Here is a 21,234-nt window from a genome sequence, read left to right on the forward strand (position 1 = left end):
GCAATCTCATGTCATTTCACAAAGCATGCAACAAGTCTGTCCACTCTAAAAGACTGCCAGAGAAAACATCTGGCCAACCTTGTGGCTGAACCTGTGAACCAATTTCCTTCCTGAAATACCTGGTGGTGCCTCATCAAATCTGTTTCTGGTGTATGCTCCACTTTTATTCCTCCGCTAACTTAAGATGCCACCACAGCCAACTCTGCTCATGAGAAGGCTAAAATGTCAATTCTGTGTTTGCTTCTAAATCTCGCTTACCCAACCATTTGGTCCCTATGTCTACCCTACCCATGTGCATCCAATTGCTCCTGGGCACTTTTTCTCACCTGAGAAGGTGGAGAGGTTTCTGGCTCTGATTCTGATTCTGCAATGTACCCCAATGACATCAGCACCATTGTCCTAAAACTTGCTGTGCTGCTCTTCCATGTCCTCTTTCTGTTCTGTTCACCCTATCATTTGCCATTGGTCACCTTACATTTACTTGAAAGTCGTCAAAATCGCTGCATTACACAAGAGGTACAAAAATAGATTCTCTTAACTACAGGTCTATTACCTTCCAATTGTAAGCAAAGTCATGGAATGCATCATCGCAGTTAACATTAAATATTTCAAAAAAAATTCTGGTGCCTATTCTCAGACCATAAATTCAGTTTCCGATGTGGTCACTCCACCCTGGAATGCTGCTTTTGCTGTCCGAACAATGGATGGAGGCCATGAATCTCAGATGAGATCAGTGCCAACCCTTTGGTCATATATTGAGCATTTGATATAGCATTTGGCATTTTTACTCAAACAAAGGGTTTACGTCTGAAACGTCAGCTTGTCCATCTTGCCTCTCCCAGTGGCTGGCATAGCTCAATCAATGTCCTGTTTATTTCATCCATTATTCCACCTGTATGTCAACACAGATTGACACTAGCCTTCTCCATCAAGACAAGTTCTTCATTCTACATTTGATACAGGATGTCACCCCACATTGCTCTCCAAACTCTTAGCCTATGGCATCCAAGGCCATCTCTCATGGCTTGCTGACTTCCTCCATTCTCAGTCAGCAGGTTTTTAGCCGCGTCTCGCGTAGCGAACGCTGGCTCTAAGAGAGCTCTGCATTGTTGTTCTTCTTCTTCTTGTTCTTCTTCTGGTGAAGACAAAACCTTGCTGCGTCGTGTTGCGAACGCTGGCTCAGAGAGCTCCTTCTTCTTCTTCTCCTTCTCCTTCTTCTCTTCCTCCTTTCTTCCTCCTTTCTTCCTCCTTTCTTCCTCCTTTCTTCCTCCTTTCTTCCTCCTTTCTTCCTCCTTTCTTCCTCCTTTCTTCCTCCTTTCTTCCTCCTTTCTTCTTCTTCTTCTCCCTTCCTCCCTTCCTCCCTTCCTCCCTTCCTCCCTTCCTCCCTTCCTCCCTTCCTCCCTTCCTCCCTTCCTCCTTCCTCCTTCCTTCTTCTTCTTCCGTGCCCCAAAGTAGTCTCTTGGGCCCATTCCTATTCTTCATCTTTCTCATCATGCTGTCTTCGCATCCCTGATACTTCAGATAAGCAAGCAGCAGCCTCCTCCGCTGACCTTCATAGAATCAGGAGCTCATTGAACACTTAGAATGTCTTTCAACCCCAACAAATTTCACATTTTCACTCTGTCTCTCTGAAACAATCATCTGCATACTCTCATCTACTGTACTTCCTCAGCAAAGCTCTTGAAGAAGGTCTGTCCATCAAACTTTCAGGCCTCCCCATCAACCGTAATAGTTCTTGAGCAAACCACATATACAAATTGGCCTCCAAAGACAACTGCCAACAGGGCATCGTCCGTCATGCCAATTATTTTTTTTGGCAAATCCAATATCCGAACAACGTACTGTTGTGGGCTGGGGGTCGGTGGCGAGGAACGGCCGCCAGGTGGAGCAGTAGAGCAGTCTCCCACCGAACACACGGAATTTAGGTCGTGACTCTCGGACAACTCCGAAGGTCACGGGTCACTTAAGGACAGTGCTTGCCAATTCTCTGACTGCGTGGGGTAGGGTTAATCACCAGATTTCAAGATACCTAAGTCCCCACATCGTCAAATTACCGGGGAAGTCACACACTCAACGGACTCTGTCGAACCGGGCCGCTCTAGCGACCTCGGTCCGGTGTAACCGAGCGGAATTACCAAAGTCCGTCGGACCCAATGACAACTTACGGCACTGACGGCCTCACATTTCTCAAACCCCCACTGTGCTGGGTCAATGAAAGAAAATACGGACAACAAACTGGAACATTTCACAATTGGGGGTTTATTTATAATGGGGGCAATAATCGGGAAGGGAGACGCAGAGCAAAGTTACAACCGAATAAAATGTAATGTACAATGAAGAGAAAACACTTAACAATTCTACTTAACAGACTGGACACACACACACACACACACACACACACACACACACACACACACACACACACACACACACACACACACACACACACACACACACACACACACACACACACACACACACACGTCGGGTCTTTATTCGGTCCCTCAGCCCAGGAGGATAGTTCAGCTGGGGGACCAGGGCCTTGTCGGGTACCTTCCCGCCTCGTGCGGTCACGGTGGGACTTGAACCCACGGCCCGAAGTCCAAGATCCTGGCTGCTCGACCACCACCATCACGAGGAGCCCACCAAAACCGCAGAGCACGACCGCTGATGACTGCGTCGACAGCCCGAAAGCAATGGCCATGATCACTGTTCTCACGCTCTTCCTAGAGCAAAAATGGCCACGATGACTCGCACTCTCCTCCTGACGACCACTCTACTCTCCCCTCTCGCGAGGACTGAGGGATTTCTTCCCCCGGCCACTCGCCTCCTGATTGGACGGTGGGCTGTCAGGCGATCAGTGGCCTCCCCTCATTGGTTGCGAGGCACACCCATCTCGCTGGGCGGAGTCGACCCTGAGGTGATGAGCCTCCTGATTGGACGAAGGGCGGAGTCTGAGCTGAGGCGATGAGCCTTCTGATTGGATGAAGGTCCGGTGGGAGGAGGGAACCTCACCCCAGTACGTGACACGTTGCACGTGGGCGATGGCGTCGAAGGTGTGAAGCAGTGAAAGCTGGGCGGGCGAAGCGCTTGCTCGCCTGCAGAGTGGGAGGATGAGTGAAGCGAGGGTTTTGTTGGCATTGTGCGGCTTCAAGATGTAAAAAAAAACCTGACTATAAAAGAAACTCGCAGCACACACATGAAATTAACCCATGAGACAGAAGGACGGGACCCTAACTAGGAACACATACTTATCAAAATAACTAAGCTTAGGGACTGCTGTCTGTTTGTGTGCAAATGGCTTCCAAATCTGTAACAGTCCAAAGCCTTTATCTTTATCTGCAATGGCGTATTATTTTCTTTGTGTTGGAGCCCCTGCTTCACACCTTTTGCATCTTGATGATGTGTTGATCAAGGTCCTCAAAATCAAGACATGTTACTCCTGCATTGCAGACTGATCGGTGATCTCAATTTCCTCTGCCCCTTCCTTTCTGGTCTTACACCTTCTGCCCTCTCCAAGCTATACCCACTCCGGGTGTGAAGCCCTCCTATTGTGGGCCGGGGGTCGGTGGCGAGGAGCGAGCGCGAGGTGGAGCAGAAGGGTCGTCTCCACCGAGTATCCGGAATTGAAGGTTGTAACTCTTGGATAACTCCAAAGGTCACTGGTCCCTTAGCGGACCGTGGACGCCAATATTTTGACGCCGTGGGGTAGGGTTAATTGCCTAATTTCAATATACCTAAGTACCCACGTCGTCTAACTACCGGGGAAAACCACACCCTCGACGGACCTCGGGCGGAACGGGCCGTTTACCGAGCCTGATCCGGGTGTAAATCGAGCGGGGATTACCAAGATCAGTTGGTCCAAATGAACAATTGCAGCAACAAGGTCTCCCTAATTCCAAATATGCACCATGCTAAACGAATGAAAAATGACAGCAACGAGCTGGTACATTTAACAACAGCATTTATTTATGAACAATAATTGGGGAGGGGAGCACACAAAGAGCAGAGTTAAAACCGAATATGCAGTCAATGTACAAGGGCGAGATACTTGAGCAATGTCTACTTATCGGACTGGCCACACACACACACACACACACACACACACACACACACACACACACACACACACACACACACACACACACACACACACACACACACACACACACACACACACACACACACACACACGAAATAGGGCTGGTTGCACTTTATTGTGCCCTACAGCTCGGGAGAGAAGCCGAGCTGAGGGAAGAGCCTGGTCTTGCACCTGCCCGCCTTGTGCGGTAACGTCAATCTTGTTTGGTGGCGGGACTCGAACCCGCACCGAGGGACCAAGGATTCAGCCACGGACGCCAGCCAGCTCGAATAATGACGAGGCGAGCGATCACTGCGACGAGACCAGAGCCAGCGACAAGACGAGACCAGCCACGAGATGACCGCACCGTCCCATCTATTTCTTCTCCGACCGGGGTCGGGGGGGGGGGGGACGTGTCTCGCGTCACCGCACCCCTCATTCGCCGGGGGAAATCTGCCGTCTCTCCGTGATTGGTCGGGATGTCTCGATCCCCCGGCCCCGAAGAGACTCTGCTTCTCTTGGAGTTCGCTCTGCGCCCATTGGCTGAAAGGCGGCAAACGCGCTCGCACCCTTCTGATTGGCTGAAGTGTGGAGTCAGAACTTCGGTGGCCGAGGGAATTCTGCCCACGTGTGTTCGGCACGCCATCTGTGGGGAATGGTCCATAGTGTTGTTATTTTTGTGGATATAAATTCTAGAGCTAAGAAAATAACTCGCAGTGCACACATGAAATTCCCATTGGACATAAGGGACGGGACCCTAACTATAATCGCATACTTATCAAAATAACTGAACTACGGGGACTCTGGCTGTCTGTGTGCAAGAGGCTTCCAGATTCGTAACACTACACCCCCCCCCTTTCTCTAGACTCGTACCGAGTCGCAAATTTTTGTGTGCCATGCGCTATGCAGGTGTAGGTTTTTCCCCTAATACGATTTACTTATGGATCCCTGAGTGCGACATTTTTTTTTTATACGTGTCCCAAAAAAAAAACCCAGTGTGCTGCATAACTAAACTAACAGACTCACACGGACAACTTAAATAAATTGCTGGTGTTAGACAGACACACAGGTGGGTTACAATTTTACTATTTACACAAACCATGGCCCATGGCCCATGACCTGTGATCTGTGAAGAGAAAAGTCATTGGTGCTGGAATGAACACAAAAAGAATGGATGCATGGGCTGCGCAAACGCAGTCCTCGTGGTATGGCTGCCTGCAGGGCAGTCCTTGCAAAACACCTGAATATGGTCCTGGCGCACATGGTTGAGATGGTGACATTAGGGAAAATGCAAACAAGGGGCAATGCTGGCTGGCATAGAGAATGGTAAAGGCAGGCAAGGAAAGGCATGGCAAATACGGACCAGGCAGATGCAGCACGAAAACAGGTCGGCTCACGAAGCTGGCCGGCCTCTGGTCTGGTCCGTGAGGTTCTGTGGAGGGAGTGCAGTGGTGCCGGCCGGTCCAGAAACGGGCTCGGACCTACCCTACTGTCTCCCCCCCAACCAATAGCCTTTGCCTGTCTTTGTCCATACCCACTCCCTTAGTATGCAACAACAAAATTTAGACTTCCCCCTCTTTTTTTCATTTAATTTTTTTTTTCTTTTCTTTATAATTGCCCGTCTCTAACCCTCCTACTGTCCTTGTCCGGCTAACCTATCCTACCTGCCAACTCCCAACCCCATAAGATCCTTCTTGAGGGGAATAATGAAGACATGTGGATCTGTCTCGAGGCCCAATGGAGCCTCAGAATAACCTCCCCAGATTTCAGCAATCTTCCCAAAGTGAGTCCAGCGGCCTACGGGCAGTGAAGGGATGGATGGTGCGAAGGGGTTCACATTTCCAATCTGTCCTATCCTTTATTAAACTATCCCCCGGGGCTTTTCAACATGCCTGTCTCTTTAAACTATCGGTTCTACAAACCATGATTCCCGTCGCCTGTGTTGGTGTTCCTTATAAATTTGGGCCTGGCCTTCTAATTTTCTCTCATGGCTGGGCAGCGTGGCTCACTTGACAGGGATTCCCTTTTGCCAAACTCAAACTACGGCACCCCTGGGCAGCTGAGGCTGTCTCCGAGCCTACCTACTCCGTATGGACGTGGAGGATGCCCTTCCTGGCATTGCCCCCGTCGATACCCACGTGGCATTTCTGGTGCTCCGGTCCCATTCCAAGGGTCGCCCGTGCCCATTCACTGTCCCGGTCGTTTGGACCCATGGCTTACTCTGGCCGACTTCTCTGTTCCCGGGGTGCCCTCTACTCAGTACTCACCTTTCCACAGCCATGCTCCCAGGGGGTCGATGGACTCCTGCACCCTTCAAAAAGGTTTCGAGCCTTCAATCAACACCAACAACAACAAAACGACCTCCTTTTGGTAAATTTAACTAACCCACTAAGGCCTTAGCTATTTTATAACTTGGTTTACGGATCCGCCGACGGTATATTTGCCGACATGAAATATAAATATAAAACACATTTTTAGCCTGTTATATTTATAAATTTTCCGCCGAAGGTGCAAAAGTTTCAAAACCTGAAATGTAAACGTCGGCATTTATTTTCAAAATATAATTTCGCGCGCGTGCACCAAAATGCCGAGTCCCCTTTAACCAAACTGCGCAGTCGTCTTCGGTCATGGAGTCTGAGCTGTGGCCAGCATGGTTCAGATTGACTGTGGTTTCTGGGGCGAAAGTGATTGTTAAGAAGTATGTCAGCGGTATAAATTCGAGTGACTGTATTGGTGATTTAATTCCGCAACATCTTGACGACGAATATTCTGGTCGAACGATTGCATCAATTCAGTGCAGCAGCAGGGATGAATTATTCGCAGGCGACTCTCGATCGTGCAGATTTTGTTTCCATTGAAAGTTGTACACCGCTGTTCATATTGAAAGATTTCGGTGCCAAGTACGTCAAAGTTTCCCTGCGAGATGCTGATATTCAGCCTTCAACGGACTAGAAATCAGCCTTTGGTGTGCTCATGGGGATGGGGAGACTGTACGATCAGATGCCCGCTGAAAAGTAAGAGCTGGTTATGGTTCTGATTGAGCGTGTTGACTTCTAGTAGACACCTTTTTAAAATCATATCCAGCACTATGCACTGGTGTGGACACACACATCTATGACTTGGACAGTAATTTTCTCAGCATTGTTTCCATTTGTTTGATGATCCAACAGGTTTCTATAAGAAAAACATGCCAGACGATATTATAAAAACAAGTTTTAATCCTTCTCTATTGTTTTTCACATCAGATGATACAGTGAACAATGGCATCCTGCATTTGAATGGTCTTCCATCTTCAATGTTTTCTTAGATCCTCCTGGTCCGGGATTTATATTTATTTTCCCCCCACCTGCCCTTGTTTTTTCCATGGAACATCTGAAAAAAATCATAAAAATATATAATTTCTATAAATTTAAATTATATTTATATTTCGACCTTCCGACCCTACATTTTAGCTGAAGAACTGTGTAAACCAAGTTATAAAATAACTAAGGCCTAACTAACATTACACTGACCCTAGGTTCCCTTGGGTGGGATTCACTCCTCCCCCAATCATTCATTCGCACCATGCATTCCACATTCACTCCACTCATTCACTCGGGCCCGCTGACCCATACTCGTTCATCGTACTTCTTTCTCTTTTTTTTATTTTTATTTTTATTCACCACACTCTAGCAACGACGTCCCCCTAACTAGCTCGTGCCCCTCGTCATCCCTTATTCTAATGCACGTTCCTTTTAACTCTACCACTAAGCTACGTCCCCACTACACATTCCACGTCTGTCCGTGTCTCCCAAAACCCATTTCTCAATCCAACCTAACATTCCCTCTAATTCGTTCCACGGTCCCCATGAGGAACTGTTCCATCTATGCTAAACCCTTCCCACTAACTAATGCTCCTTTGCACGGTCGAGGATGCATGCCACATCCTGGTCGGGGTATCGTGTACTTCGAGCCACGGCGGTGGTTTCTGACTCGCACGTCCCCTCCTGTTGGGCGATAATCGAGGCCTTGTCGCCCTGCGCGTCGCAATCGGCGCTCGCTTTCGAGGGGTCCGCCATGCGAGCCAACGTGCGCCACTCACCCATAGCCCGTGCTGGGAGATCCCCGGTGACGTCACCCACACACGGAACCTGCGCGGCTTGCCGTGCAGGCCCGCCCGAGCGTGTCGTCCCGGGGACTCGTTCTGCGAACAGAACACGCGGCGTGCAGGACGTGTTGCCCCGCACGCGTGCTCGCATGGGGACCCATGTTTTCCGAATTCATACAACCTTCCTTTTAACCGTGCACGTGCCGGTTTCGTACCACGCACGACATGTTTCAGTGCCGGCTTCCGATCATGCAAACGTGCGCGCTTGGGCCGTTCGTAAAACACGGAACGGACCTCGCACGCAGCATCCCGCGGAGCCGGCGCGGTCACCAAAATAGTTCCGTGTGGCCCGTTAGGCTCGCCATTCCCGTCTCCCGTCTGTCGTCCATTTCCATGCACGCACTCACGCATGCCATGACACTCACACCATTCGCACACTCCCACACACACTCTGGGACAATCACATCGGGGATTCGTGCTAACTCAAGGGGTCCTGGGGTCTCTACCCCCCCCCCAAACTCTGCATGGACCCGTTTGCATCCTTCACCTGCTCAACCTCGTGCGGCTCTACCGGACCCATCTGGTCATGATCTGCTTCGAGGGAGCGTGCCATCTCCCTCTGTTCCTGAGGGTGGTTAACCTGGTGCTCGAACCGGGTCATGAGACATTCCCCATGCTCGACCTTATTGTCCCCTCCTATCTCTACCTGTGTGTGCTCGTTAATTTCCCGTATTCTGTTCACCTCTATCTGTTCTATTTTGTGCGTCTCTTTTATTATTTCTAACTCCTGGTTTTCCGTCTCCCCTTGTGTCCCTGTTATTATTTGTCATCCCTTGTTCAAGTTTACCGGTGTCTCCCCCAATTATTCCGGCGTCGCTTGTTCCCTCGACCTTGCCCGTCTCAATTGCGGTCAGAACAACTTCAACACTCCCCCCTGACTCGGTCGTTTCCCCACGTGCAGGTGTGATTTTCCAATCCACCATTTTGACTTTCCATGCTTGCATGTTTGAATCCATTTTGCGCTCCCATCTTTGCGCAATCGCTTCCATCTTTTGTGCATTCGCATCCATTTTGTCCTTTATTGTTCGTACATCTTGCATCAATTGTCTCATTTTCATCATCTGGTCCGTGGGGGAAATTGCACGTGGGGGGCGCTCATGTGCTGCCCCAGCCACTCCCAAAACTACTTCTGGGTTTGGTTGTGGGAGAATGTCTTCCTGCACCACTGGTTCTTCTACCATTATACTCGAACCCACCTGAGCCAGCTCATCTTGGCTCGCCCTGAGAATGAATTTGAAATGCTCGTAATTTGGAGGGAACAGGAGATTTTGCTCTGCACACCCCTGATCCAAATCCCGTTAATTTCGTGGAGGCGGAGGGGTTTGAACCCCGCTCCTGAACACCAATTTGTTATGGGCCGGGGGTCGGTGGCGAGGAGCGACCGCCAGGTGGAGCAGTCGGGTCGTCTCCACAGAGTACCCGGAATTGAAGGTCGTAACCCTTGGATAACTCCAAAGGTCACGGATCCTTAGCGGACCGTGGACGCCAATATTTTGACGGCGTGGGGTAGGGTTAATTGCCTAATTTCAATATACCTAAGTACCCACGTTGTCTAACTACCAGGGAAAACCACACCCTCGACGGACCTCGGGCGGAATGGGCCATTTACAGAGTCCGATCCGGGTGTAAACCGAGCGGGGATTACCAAGATCTGTCGGTCCAAATGAACAATTACAGCAACAAGGCCTCCCTAATTCCCAATACGCACCGTGCTAAACCAATGAAAAACGACAGCAACGAGCTGGTACATTTAACAAGAGGATTTATTTATGAACAATAATCGGGGAGCGGAGCACACAAAGAGCAGAGTTAAAACCAAATATGCAGTCAATGTCCAAGGGCGAGATACTTAAGCAATGTCGACTTATCGGACTGGGGCCACACACACACACACGTACACGTACACGTACACACACACACTGGGGCCAGTTGCCCTTCAGCTTGGGAGGGAAGACGAGCTGAGGGATGAGCCTGGTCTTGCACTTGCCTGCCTCGTGCGGTAACTTCGATCTTGTTCGGTGGTGGGACTCGAACCTGTGCCGATATACCAGGCACCGAGGGACCAAGGATTCAGCCATGGACGCCAGCCAGCTCGAATAATGACTAGGCGAGGGATCACTGCGACGAGACCAGAGCCAGCGACAAGACGAGACCAACCACGAGATGGCAGCGCAGTCTCATCTATTTCTTCTCCGACCGGGGTCGGGGGGGGGGAAGGTGTCTCGTCACCGCACTGCTCATTCGCCAGGGGAAATCGGCCGTCTCTCCGTGATTGGTCGTGGGGCATGTCGGGGCATCTCGATTTCCCCCCCCCCCCCCCGAAGAGATTCTGCTTCTCTTTGAGTTCACTCTGCGCCCATTGGCTGAAAGGTGGCAAACGCGCTCACACCCTTCCGATTGGCCGAAGTGTAGTCAGAACTTCGGTGACCGAGGGAACTCCGCCCACATGCGTGTTCGGCACGCCATCTGCGGGGAATGGTCCATAGTGTTGTTATTTTTGTGGATATAAATTCTAGAGCTAAGAAAATAACTCGCAGTGCACACATGAAATTCCCATTAGATATAAGGAACAGGACCCTAACTATAAACACATATCGAAATAACTGAACTGCGGGGACTGCTGACTGTCTGTGTGCAAGAGGCTTCCAAATCCATAACACTATGCTGTATTCATTGAGCTTGGTGAGCAAAGCAGGATGTCAGATTGTATCAAGTTCCAAAGACATATCCAGGGAATATGCTCCTGACTTTGTGTTGAAGCTTTCGGGTTTTGGGCTATTGCTGAGAGGGAAGCAGGAGCATATTCATAGTTGTGACCCGGAGGGAACCCACACTGATGGTCAGATATTATAATCGCTGTTTGAAATGAGGAAAGAATTGATGCTTGCAGTAATGATTAATATAATCACTTTGCTCAAATTTGCAGCAAATTTTCTGGTCTGTAGTCCAGAGGATCTTTTTGCAGCCTTCTATTAAATGGGAATAATGGTGGCTGTCTTCCAGGCAGATAGAAGGCATTAAGATGTAAAAGACAGGCTTAAGAGAACGGATTGAGGAGAAGAAGCAAGAACAGCAGAGCAAGATTTGAGAACACAGAAACTGAACTGGGCCCATCACCAATACAGTGTGAGGCTGGACAAAGCTTTCTCTGTCTCTTACTTGAGAAGGTAGTGACATCAGTATGGGTTGAGTACGAGATTCTCAAGCAGGAGCTGCAATAAGGCCATTTGAGGGGAATGGGGGGGGGGGATTAGAGGGGGCATATATATGCAAAAGGGAGACATTGCTGAATAGTGACTTTTAGTTTTTATTTTCTCAAATGTTTTTTTGTTTCTTTGTTTTTATAATAAGTATTTATTTGCTGTTTTGGCAAATTTAGTCTCAGTGTTAGTCTTAACACAAGAGACTTCTGCAATTCTTTGTTTGAAAAACTTAATCGTTCATTTCAACTTTTGATGGAGTTTCCTGTTCCCCTCGCATCCTTTCTTTTCTAACTTCTTCTGTAGAAAGCTGATGCTCAGCTGGCTTACGAGCTTCAATCTGCACGGGAACAACAAAAGATTCGGCAGGAAGAGTGCCAGATTGAGGTGGTTCAGCGGCGGAAACAGATAGATGTCGAGGAGAAAGAGATTATGCGTAAGGAACTTGAACTGGTCTCCACTATCCGCTGCCCAGCCGAAGGCGAAGCCTATCGTGTGCAACAAGTTGCGGAAGGGAAAAAGTATGTGCGGTGTCAGCATTCTCAACTCTTTATAAGCTTTTGTGTATTTGGTTGTCAAGATTTGCTGTTATCCTTTTTTTTGTTTAGATTGAAGTGATGGTGGGTGTATTTGAAGTTGACTTAAATTAGACGCATGATTGTGATCTGCATACTTTATATGGCAGGTCAAATAACGGAGAGTTTTGTCAGTGTTTACTGTTGTACAAACTCAAATAACCTCTATACGTTTCAGAATGTATTGTTTTTTTGTTTTTTTTTATTGGGGGTGGGGGGAGGGGTTGCATTTATTTCATTCACTCTTTCATTTGTTTTCGTTTTTTATTTTTTAATCATTTAATATTTCCCAGGTCACAGCGAGTAATGCTGGCGCAGGCAGAAGCTGAGAGTATTCGTAACATTGGTGAAGCCAAAGCTGGTGCCATTGCAGCTTTAGGCAAGGCTGAGGCAGATGGCATGCACCTTAAAGCTGCCGCATATCAAGGCTATGGCAAAGCTGCCGTCACTTCCATGGTGCTGGAGTCTCTGCCAGAGGTAGGGTCTCTCCTTTGTCTTGTTTGCTTTGTATGTTTATTCTGTCAGCAACACTGCTGTAATGAGCTTTGTATGCTGTGCTGGATTATTTTATGTGAAAATGCAGAATGATAGTGTTTTACCTTGTTTCTAAATATGGCAACATTTTAATGACAATTGGTTGGATATGATCTTTTTGTTCAGTGGACTGGGGAAGTGGGGGGAGGAGGAGGAGGAGGGAAATTTTTATAGGTAGATAATTCCTGTGCAACCCCTCAATAATGGGCATACTTCTATGGCGTTTCAATCAATTTGCTGTTTCGAGCAGAATTGAGGGAGTGCACTTGACAGCCGATCATGCTTGCTTGTTAGAACCGATGCGAATCTGTCAGTGCGATACTACTTCTTGAAGGTATCTATACTTTATTGGAAGAAGAAAAGTAAGAATGCAGAGGAGTGGGGTTGAATAGAGTTGCAATATGACTGTGGGGTGACACCTTGCCTTGTGGTGACATTATAAAACTGCACAGCAACCTTGTGAGAAATTTGAGAATTAAATAACATTGGAAAAATGTCAGATTTGCATTGCAGAATGTTTGTATGTTAAAACAAAAGCCATTGATGAAATGTGTGCCCAGTGCTATAAAAGGAGCCCTATGTGTGTCTGTGCATGTGTGTGAATCCACCCATTGGTTGGACAGTTCACCTGACTCCACCTGCAATTTCTCAACTACAGCCACCAATTTAGAACCCTTGAGCATTATCCTTTAGGACCCTTTAGAACCTCCTCTCTCTCAAGCAGCGCCTTTATAATGGAGGTTACGTGGGTTTGCCATTATTTCTGACTATTTTCTCTAAAAATTGGGAGTTGAACAGATGACTGTGACTGGTTTCTGTGAAGTCGGTGACAGCATGATAGGGGAGCATAAAGTGTTACATATTCTGCTGTTTCAACATGGGACTGCCTGTTTGCTTTTGAGCGAGAGGATGGTGAGGGTAAAGATGGGATAACGAGAAGGGGGAGCATGGGGGGGGGGGGGTTTGAAGGCTTGAGTGTGGGGAGAGGATTGATGCCTTAGGGTTGGCAGGGGGGAAGGGTGAGGACTTGGGAGGGGTTGGGGGGATAAAGAGCAAAGATGGGACCGAATTGGGAGGGGTAAGCTGAGGGTGTGTGTGTGTGTGTGTGTGTGTGTGTGTGTGTGTGTGTGTGTGTGTGTGTGTGTGTGTGTGTGTGTGTGTGTGTGTGTGTGTGTGTGTGTGTGTGTGACACTCGCTGCCGATGGCCGGGTTGGGGGGGGGGGGTGGTGTCGCGCAATCGCTGTACAGTTAATGTGCTTGTGCTTCTGAAAGGGCCTGATTGATTACAGTAAAACCTATGTTGATGCTCAGGCAGGGAAGCAACTTGGAATGTTTGTATGACTGAAGGGAAGGCTTTGATTACATGTTCACTGGAAAGGGAAGCAATGTATTCTGCCATAAAAACCGAACATGTGATTGCTGTTGGTGTGATTTATTTGTGTGACATCATGATATATAGATGAGGTGCAAATCTCTGGCAGAGATAAATGCTGAATAATTACATGCCCATTTCATTGTGACCTAATCATATGCTGCATCGTGGTGAATGTTGTGTTGGAAAACAATCTCAATACTGGATTATGTCCACCTCCGGCGGTAATAACTCCATCGAAGTCCAAGGAGTGTTTGTCGTATTTTGGACAGTTTGAAACGGATTGTGTGGATGGGTGTTGTAAATGTATCAGTCCTGAGTGGAGTCGTTATTCTGGGATGTCCATTTGTCATATTTCTTGAGCCAGAGACTTAATAACATCTGTTGAGGTCATAAACAGTTTCTCTCCTCATGTGAGAGCCTTGCATCAAGGCTAATGGAAGACGTTTCTTCAACGTGTCCATTGATTAAATTCCTCTCATTTTCTGACAAACATTTCATTTTAATGGAGTATTAAAGACAGTAATCTGTGCATTCATTTATTTATTTTTGAATGATGCACACGTTTGTGTCTTGGAAAGGCTGTTTCAAATTTGCTCAGAATGCCTCGTGTTACCTCTAAAAACTTGAGGGTGCATATGTTGCTGAACGATTATTGCATGAGGCAATGGCCTTATGTGGAAACATACAATCAGGTGTTCTGCACATCCCTCGTGCCAAAAAACTCACTTGGAATGAACATTGGAACAGTCCTTCAACAATTACATTATCAATTCTACATGTTCGGTTTTTTTATGGCAGTGTGTGGATTCTTTTTATTTACTTCACGAGCAAATTGATAACTTGACGTCTGACGCTCATTATGTGCCTGCTCTGCCTTTTCATAATATCAGCTTTCTTCAAAATTGCATTTGTTTGACTATCTTGCAGCACTTTCTCTTTTGCTTCATAAAATTTCAAATCAAAATGTAATCTTGGTGGTCTTGGATGAACACTTGAATCCTTCGAGTTTTGAGTATTGACTGTTCAAAAAAAACATCGATGGTTTTTAACCAAATTCGTTAAATTCACTTATTTTATGTTTTTCTAAATTCCTGTGAAAATAACGTCATCTAAATGTTCTATTATTATTTGTGATGTAAATAATGAGCTCTTTCTGTTCAGCCTTTTATCACTGTTAACATCGTGTTTATTTGGTTCTGCCTGCTGTGGCCCAAATGCTTGAAGAACGAGAAGGCACTCGGTAGAGCGCATATCTCACCACGTCATGCCTGATCCATGAGAACATTTCGGGCCCAATACATTTTTGAAATATCATGCTATACAGTATAATATCGTTTTTGGCCCTATCTCTCAATGGAGAAGAATCACTTTGAAAATTAAATAAATCTCGTGTCCAGATCCGGATTCAGATCTTCACCAAAATCGATTAAATTTGTCCTTTCAACACACACAACCTGTCCACCAAGTTTCTTCCGAATCCGTCCACAACTTTGAGATATCGTGCTATATATCGGTTTCGCCCTATCTCTTAATGGTGAAGAATCACAAAAAAAAAATCGAGTAGTCAGATCCGGATTCGGATCTTCACCAAAATTGAATCTATTATTTCTTGTCAGACACCCAATGTGTCCAAGTTTCATCCAAATCCGTCCACAACTTTTTGATATCGTTTTTGGCCCAATCTCTCAATGGTGAAGAATCGTTTAAAAAAAAATCCTTGTCGCTGGATCTGGATTTGGATCTTAACCAAGATGTAATCAGTTCATCCTTGTCACACACCGAACCTGTCACAATTTCATCCGGATCCGTCCACAACTTTGAGATATATCCTGTACACAGACAAACAGTAAGGGGTGAAAACAACCTCCTTCACCTTCGGTGGTGAAGGTCAAAATACCATGAGGTGTGTTGTATTTGAAAACAAGCCTTCCAATGTGCAATGATTGTCTCTTGTAGAGACGAAATGGGAGAGAAAAGTTCATATTTAAAGATTTGCACTATCTCCAGTAATATGCATAAAATGCCTTGGTTCGACTTTGATGAATTTTTTTTTTCCTGGTTAGATTGCAGCCAAAGTGGCTTCACCATTGTCATGCATCGACGAGATCGTGATCTTAGGTAGTGATGCGAGCAGAACAACAACGGAGGTGAGCCGTCTACTTGCAGAACTGCCAACCACCGTCCACGCCCTAACGGGCATTGATCTTTCAAAGGTGGGATATTTATTTTTCATCGTTATTTTAAAATATCCTAATTCATCTTGCAATTGTGTTGGATGAGTGTTCAAGGTTTGTTATAAAGCATTTCACAAATTATACAGACTTAACACTTGCTCCCAACAATGTTATTTCCCTTATGGTTATTAATACCACAGAAGAGTACCCACCATATGGTGATTTTGTTCCGAGCATGCAACAGGTTCTTCTGACATCCCTTTACTTGGGTCATGTATAGGCAACAGACTTATGTCTCAATTGCTCCCGAAAAAAACATAACTACCTGTCACATACACTACCGGTCAAAAGTTTTAGAACACCCCCATTTTTCCAGTTTTTACTGAAATTTAAGCAGTTCAAGTCCAGTGAATAACCTGAAATCGTACAAAGCTAAGCGGTGAACTGCCAGAAGTTAAAAAAGAAAAGTTTAGGTTACCAAAAACTGAAAAATAATGTAAATTTCAGAGTTGTTAAAAAGGCCCTTTTCAGGGAACAAGTAATGGGTTGGCAACTGCAGCTGTTCTGCAGCAATGGAAGCAAATTAAGCCTTGAAAGTTGATGCAAACAATTCCTACAGGTGTCCCAACATTTGTTGATAAGTTACAAACTCTGTCTGTATAAAAGCAGTGTTGGAACAGACTTTCTGCACCCTCTGAAGCATTATATTGCTATCATAATGGTGAGAAAAAGACAATTATAACCCTTAAAAGTGTTGGCCTTTCCTTTAGAGAAATTGCAAAGAAGCCAAGGTATCAGTGAGTACAGTTTCCTACACCATCAAAAGGCACTTGGAAACTAGAGGAAACTCTGACAGGAAGAGGTCTGGCAGACCCAAAGTAAAGCCACAACACAATCAGAAGACAAGTTTCAGAGTCAACAGCTTGCGTGATAGGCAGCTCACAGGACAGCCACTTCAAGCACAGCTTAACACTGGTCGAAGTAAGGAAGTCTCAGTTTCAACTGTGGAGAGAAGACTTCGAGCTGCAGGTTTGACAGGTCGAGTGATAGTAAAACAAAACATTGCTAAGATGGCAAAATAAGAAAAAGAGGCTTGCCTGGACCATGAAGCACTGCCAGTGGACAACTGAAAACTGGAGGAAGGTCTTGTGAACCAATGAATCAAAATTTGAAATCCTCGGTTCATCACGCAGGGCCGTGGAGTAGGTGAAAGGATGGTTCCTCAGTGTGTGACACCAACTGTCAAGCATGGACGAGGAAGCGTGATGATCTGGGGCTCTTTTGCTGGATCCAGAGTCGGCGACTTGCACAGAGTGACTGGCACCCTGAACCAAAAGGGCTACCACAGCATTTTGCAGCACCATGCAATACCCTCTGGTCTACGCCAAGTTGGTCAGGGGTTCATCCTACAGCAAGATAACGACTCAAAACATATCTCTAGGCAATGTCAGAACTACCTTAGAAGAAAACAAGAAGACATCAAATCATGGAATGGCCAGCACAGTCTCCAGACTTAAACCCCATCGAGCTGATTTGGGATGAACTGGACAGAAGGGTGAAAGCAAAGCAACCTACAAGTGCAACACATTTGTGGGAACTTCTGCAACAGTGTTGGGAAGAACTTTGCAAACAATATTTGCTTTCCATTGTAGAAAGAATGCCTCGAGTATGTTTGGTTGTTTTATCTGCAAAAGGTGGCTACTTTGATGAGTCAAAAATTTAGATTAAATATTGTTCAACAAAATGATTTCATGATTTCTTTTTTTTATCTGCAATTGTTTATTTGTTCTCTGCTTTAATTTCAGAGTACATTGAAACATTTAAATTGTTTAAATGTCAGTAAAAACTGGAAAAATGGGGGTGTTTGAAAACTTTTGATCGGTAGTGTATACAAAGCAAAAACATGCGTGCTGTTTTTGTGCAGATGTGGTTATTTCGTTTGGATTATATAACTTCCAATTTCACCCCCTCCCCCAAAGGAAGAAAATGCCAAGGTAGGTGGAATTTTTTTTTCAAAACTTGATAGAATCAAATGAAACTTTCACTTGCACAACTCATTAATCCCTGAAAGTTTCAGCTTCCTAGGTCAAATACTTACGTAGGAGTCGACGAAACATGCATACAACATACTGTTGCGAATTCGCGCCCGCCGGCGTGCGATCGGCCACGTGACTCGAATGGCGGCCGCCTCGCCCACCGGACGGACAATTCTGTCGTGACCCACTCGGACTAACACCGGGAGCTAGTCACGGGTGGGCCTTTCGGCCTCACCACGATCGTACCAATCGGCCACCCGCATGGGATAGGGTTGTTCGCCAAACTCTACCTACCTAAGTACCCACGTGGATGGTAAACCGGGCGATCGCACCTCGCCGCAGGTCGACTCCGGACACGGGCCGCTTAAGCGGTCCGTTCCGTACTATCAGGATAACCGAGTGGTGTTATCGTCGGCCTCGACGGTTCCGATTACTGATCGGGCGTATTAAGCCCACTACGAACCCTTTACGTGAAGCAAGATGGAGATTCAACAAAGGGAAGGACGCAGCGAAACAGGGAACAAGTTCACACAAGCACTTTATTCACACAGACACAGACACAAAGCACACGTATAGTCAAACAGAATCAGAATGCACATAAAGCAAATGCAAGAAGAAAACAATAAAAGCAACGACGATGCAGAGCTACAACCGACTACGCGAACACATGGCAACACTTATACAGTTTTACTTCACAAGACACGGCGCCACAAGTTCCATACAAAAAAAACCCCGAAAAGAAATAGAAGTGGTCACTTCCCTGTGCACGCACTGAGTCCTTCTCCGCGCCCTCAGCTCCCGCTCCTCCAGCGTTGTCGGCGAGCTTGTGTTTCGCGCCGGCACGTGTCGCCGTTCGACGCCACGGATCGGGGTTTTGGGGAATGAACGGGGTTTTCAGCGCTCTCTCGGTGCGGACGGGGGGGGGGGGGAGAAATCGTCGACACTCGGGGTCGAGAGGGAGAGGAAATGGCGGACGCTCCATCCCACCAGCGGGGTCTCGGGACCACACCGACTCTGGCGAACCCTCGAACAGGAGCTTTCTCTCTCTCTCTCCCTCCCTCTCTCCCTCCCTCTCTCCCTCCCTCTCTCCCTCTGTCTCCCTCTGTCTCCCTCTGTCTCCCTCTGTCTCCCTCTGTCTCCCTCTGTCTCCCTCTCTCTCCCTCTCTCTCCCTCTGTCTCCCTCTGTCTCCCTCTCTCTCCCTCTCTCTCCCTCTCTCTCCCTCTCTCTCCCTCTCTCTCCCTCTCTCTCCCTCTCTCTCCCTCCCTCTCCCTCTCTCCCTCTCTCTCCTCTCTCTCTCTCCCTCTCTCCTCCCCCTCTCTCTGTCTCCTATCCCCTCTCTCTCTCTTCTCCTCTCCTCCCCTCTCTCTCTCTCCCTCCTATCCCCTCTCTTCTCCTCTCCTGTCACTGTCTCTTGCTCCTCTCTCTTCTCCTCCCATCTGTCTCTCTCTTCTCTCTCTCTCTTCTCCTCTCCTCCTCTCTCTGTCTCCTCTCCTCCTCCTCTCTGTCTCTTCTCTCTTCTTTCTCCCGTCACTGTCTGTCTCTCTCCCCCCCCTCTCTGTCTCTCTCCCCCCCCTCTCTCTCTGTCTCCTCTCCCCCTTCTCCTCTGTCTCTTGCTCCTCTTCTCTCCTTCTCTCTCCCCACCCCTCTCTTCTATCCTCTCTCTGTCTCTCCTCTTTCTTTCTCTCTCTCTCTCTCTCTCTCTCTCTCTCTCTCTCTCTCTCTCTCTCTCTCTCTCTCTCTCTCTCTCTCTCTCTCTCTCTCTCTCTCTCTCTCTGTGTGTCTCTCTCTCTGTGTCTCTCTCTCTGTGTCTCTCTCTCTGTGTCTCTCTCTCTCTGTGTCTCTCTCTCTCTCTCTCTCTCTCTGTGTCTCTCTCTCTCTCTCTCTCTCTCTCTCTCTCTCTCTCTCTCTCTCTCTCTCTCTCTCTCTCTCTCTCTCTCTCTCTCTCTCTCTCTCTCTCTCTCTCTCTCTCTCTGTCTCTCTCTCTCTCTCTCTCTCTCTCTCTCTGTCTCTCTCTCTCTCTCTCTCTCTCTCTCTGTGTGTCTCTCTCTCTCTCTCTCTCTCTCTCTCTCTCTCTCTGTGTGTCTCTCTCTCTCTCTCTCTCTCTCTCTGTGTCTCTCTCTCTCTCTCTCTCTCTCTCTCTCTCTCTCTGTGTCTCTCTCTCTCTCTCTCTCTCTCTCTCTGTGTCTCTCTCTCTCTCTCTCTCTCTCTCTCTCTCTCTCTCTCTCTCTCTCTCTCTCTCTCTCTCTCTGTGTGTCTCTCTCTCTCTCTGTCTCTCTGTGTCTCTCTGTCTCTCTCTCTGTGTGTCTCTCTCTCTCTCTGTCTCTCTGTGTCTCTCTGTCTCTCTGTCTCCCTCTCTCCCTATTCTCCTCTTCCTTCTCTCTCCCTCTCTCCCTCCTCTCCCTATTCTCCTCTTCCTTCTCTCTCCTGTCCTCTCCTCTCTCTCCCCTCTCTTCTCCTCTCCTTCTGTCACTGTCTCTTGCTCTTCTCTCTCTGTCTCCTCTCCTCACCTCCCTCTTCTCCTGTCTCTTCTCCTCTCCTCCCCTCTTTCCTCTCCCTCCTTCTCTCTCTTCTCTCTTCTCTCTTCTCCCTCTCCCCTCTCTCTTCTCTCCTCTCTGTCCCTCCTCTTTCTCCCTCTCTCCTGTCACTGTCTCTCTCCTCTCCCTTCTCTGTGTCTGTGTCTCTGTCTCTTGCTCCTCTCCTCCCTCTTCTTCTCCTCCTCTGTCTCTCCTCCCTCTTCTTCTCCTCCTCTCTGTCTCTCCTCCTCTCCTCCTCTCTTGCTCCTCTCTCCTCTCTCTTCCCTCTCCCTCTCTCTTCTCCTGTCCTCCCCTCTCCCTCTCTCCTCTCTCTTCCCTCTCCCTCTCTCTTCTCCCTCTCCCCTCTCTCTTCTCTCCTCTCTGTCCCTCCTCTTTCTCCCTCTCTCCTGTCACTGTCTCTCTCCTCTCCCTTCTCTGTGTCTGTGTCTCTGTCTCTTGCTCCTCTTCTTCTCCTCCTCTCTGTCTCTCCTCCCTCTTCTTCTCCTCCTCTCTGTCTCTCCTCCTCTCCTCCTCTCTTGCTCCTCTCTCCTCTCTCTTCCCTCTCCCTCTCTCTTCTCCTGTCCTCCCCTCTCTCCTC

General features: G+C 47.6%; 1 protein-coding gene across 3 annotated transcripts in view; it reads left to right on the top strand.

Annotated features, from left to right (window-relative positions):
- FLOT2 (flotillin 2) overlaps window positions 1-21,234 on the top strand; it is a 136,188-nt gene that overhangs the window by 76,148 nt on the left and 38,806 nt on the right. For all 3 annotated transcript variants that reach the window (XM_085879016.1, XM_085879015.1, XM_085879017.1), the window contains 3 exons: window positions 11,735-11,949; window positions 12,297-12,480; window positions 15,976-16,125. In XM_085879016.1, coding sequence (XP_085735142.1) covers window positions 11,735-11,949; window positions 12,297-12,480; window positions 15,976-16,125 — 549 coding nt within the window. The remainder of the gene's footprint in view (window positions 1-11,734; window positions 11,950-12,296; window positions 12,481-15,975; window positions 16,126-21,234) is intronic.

Source organism: Eptatretus burgeri, chromosome 4, assembly GCF_056783735.1.
Source record: "Eptatretus burgeri isolate ZD-2024b chromosome 4, Ebu_testis_v1, whole genome shotgun sequence".
Taxonomy (NCBI): Eukaryota; Metazoa; Chordata; class Myxini; order Myxiniformes; family Myxinidae; genus Eptatretus; species Eptatretus burgeri.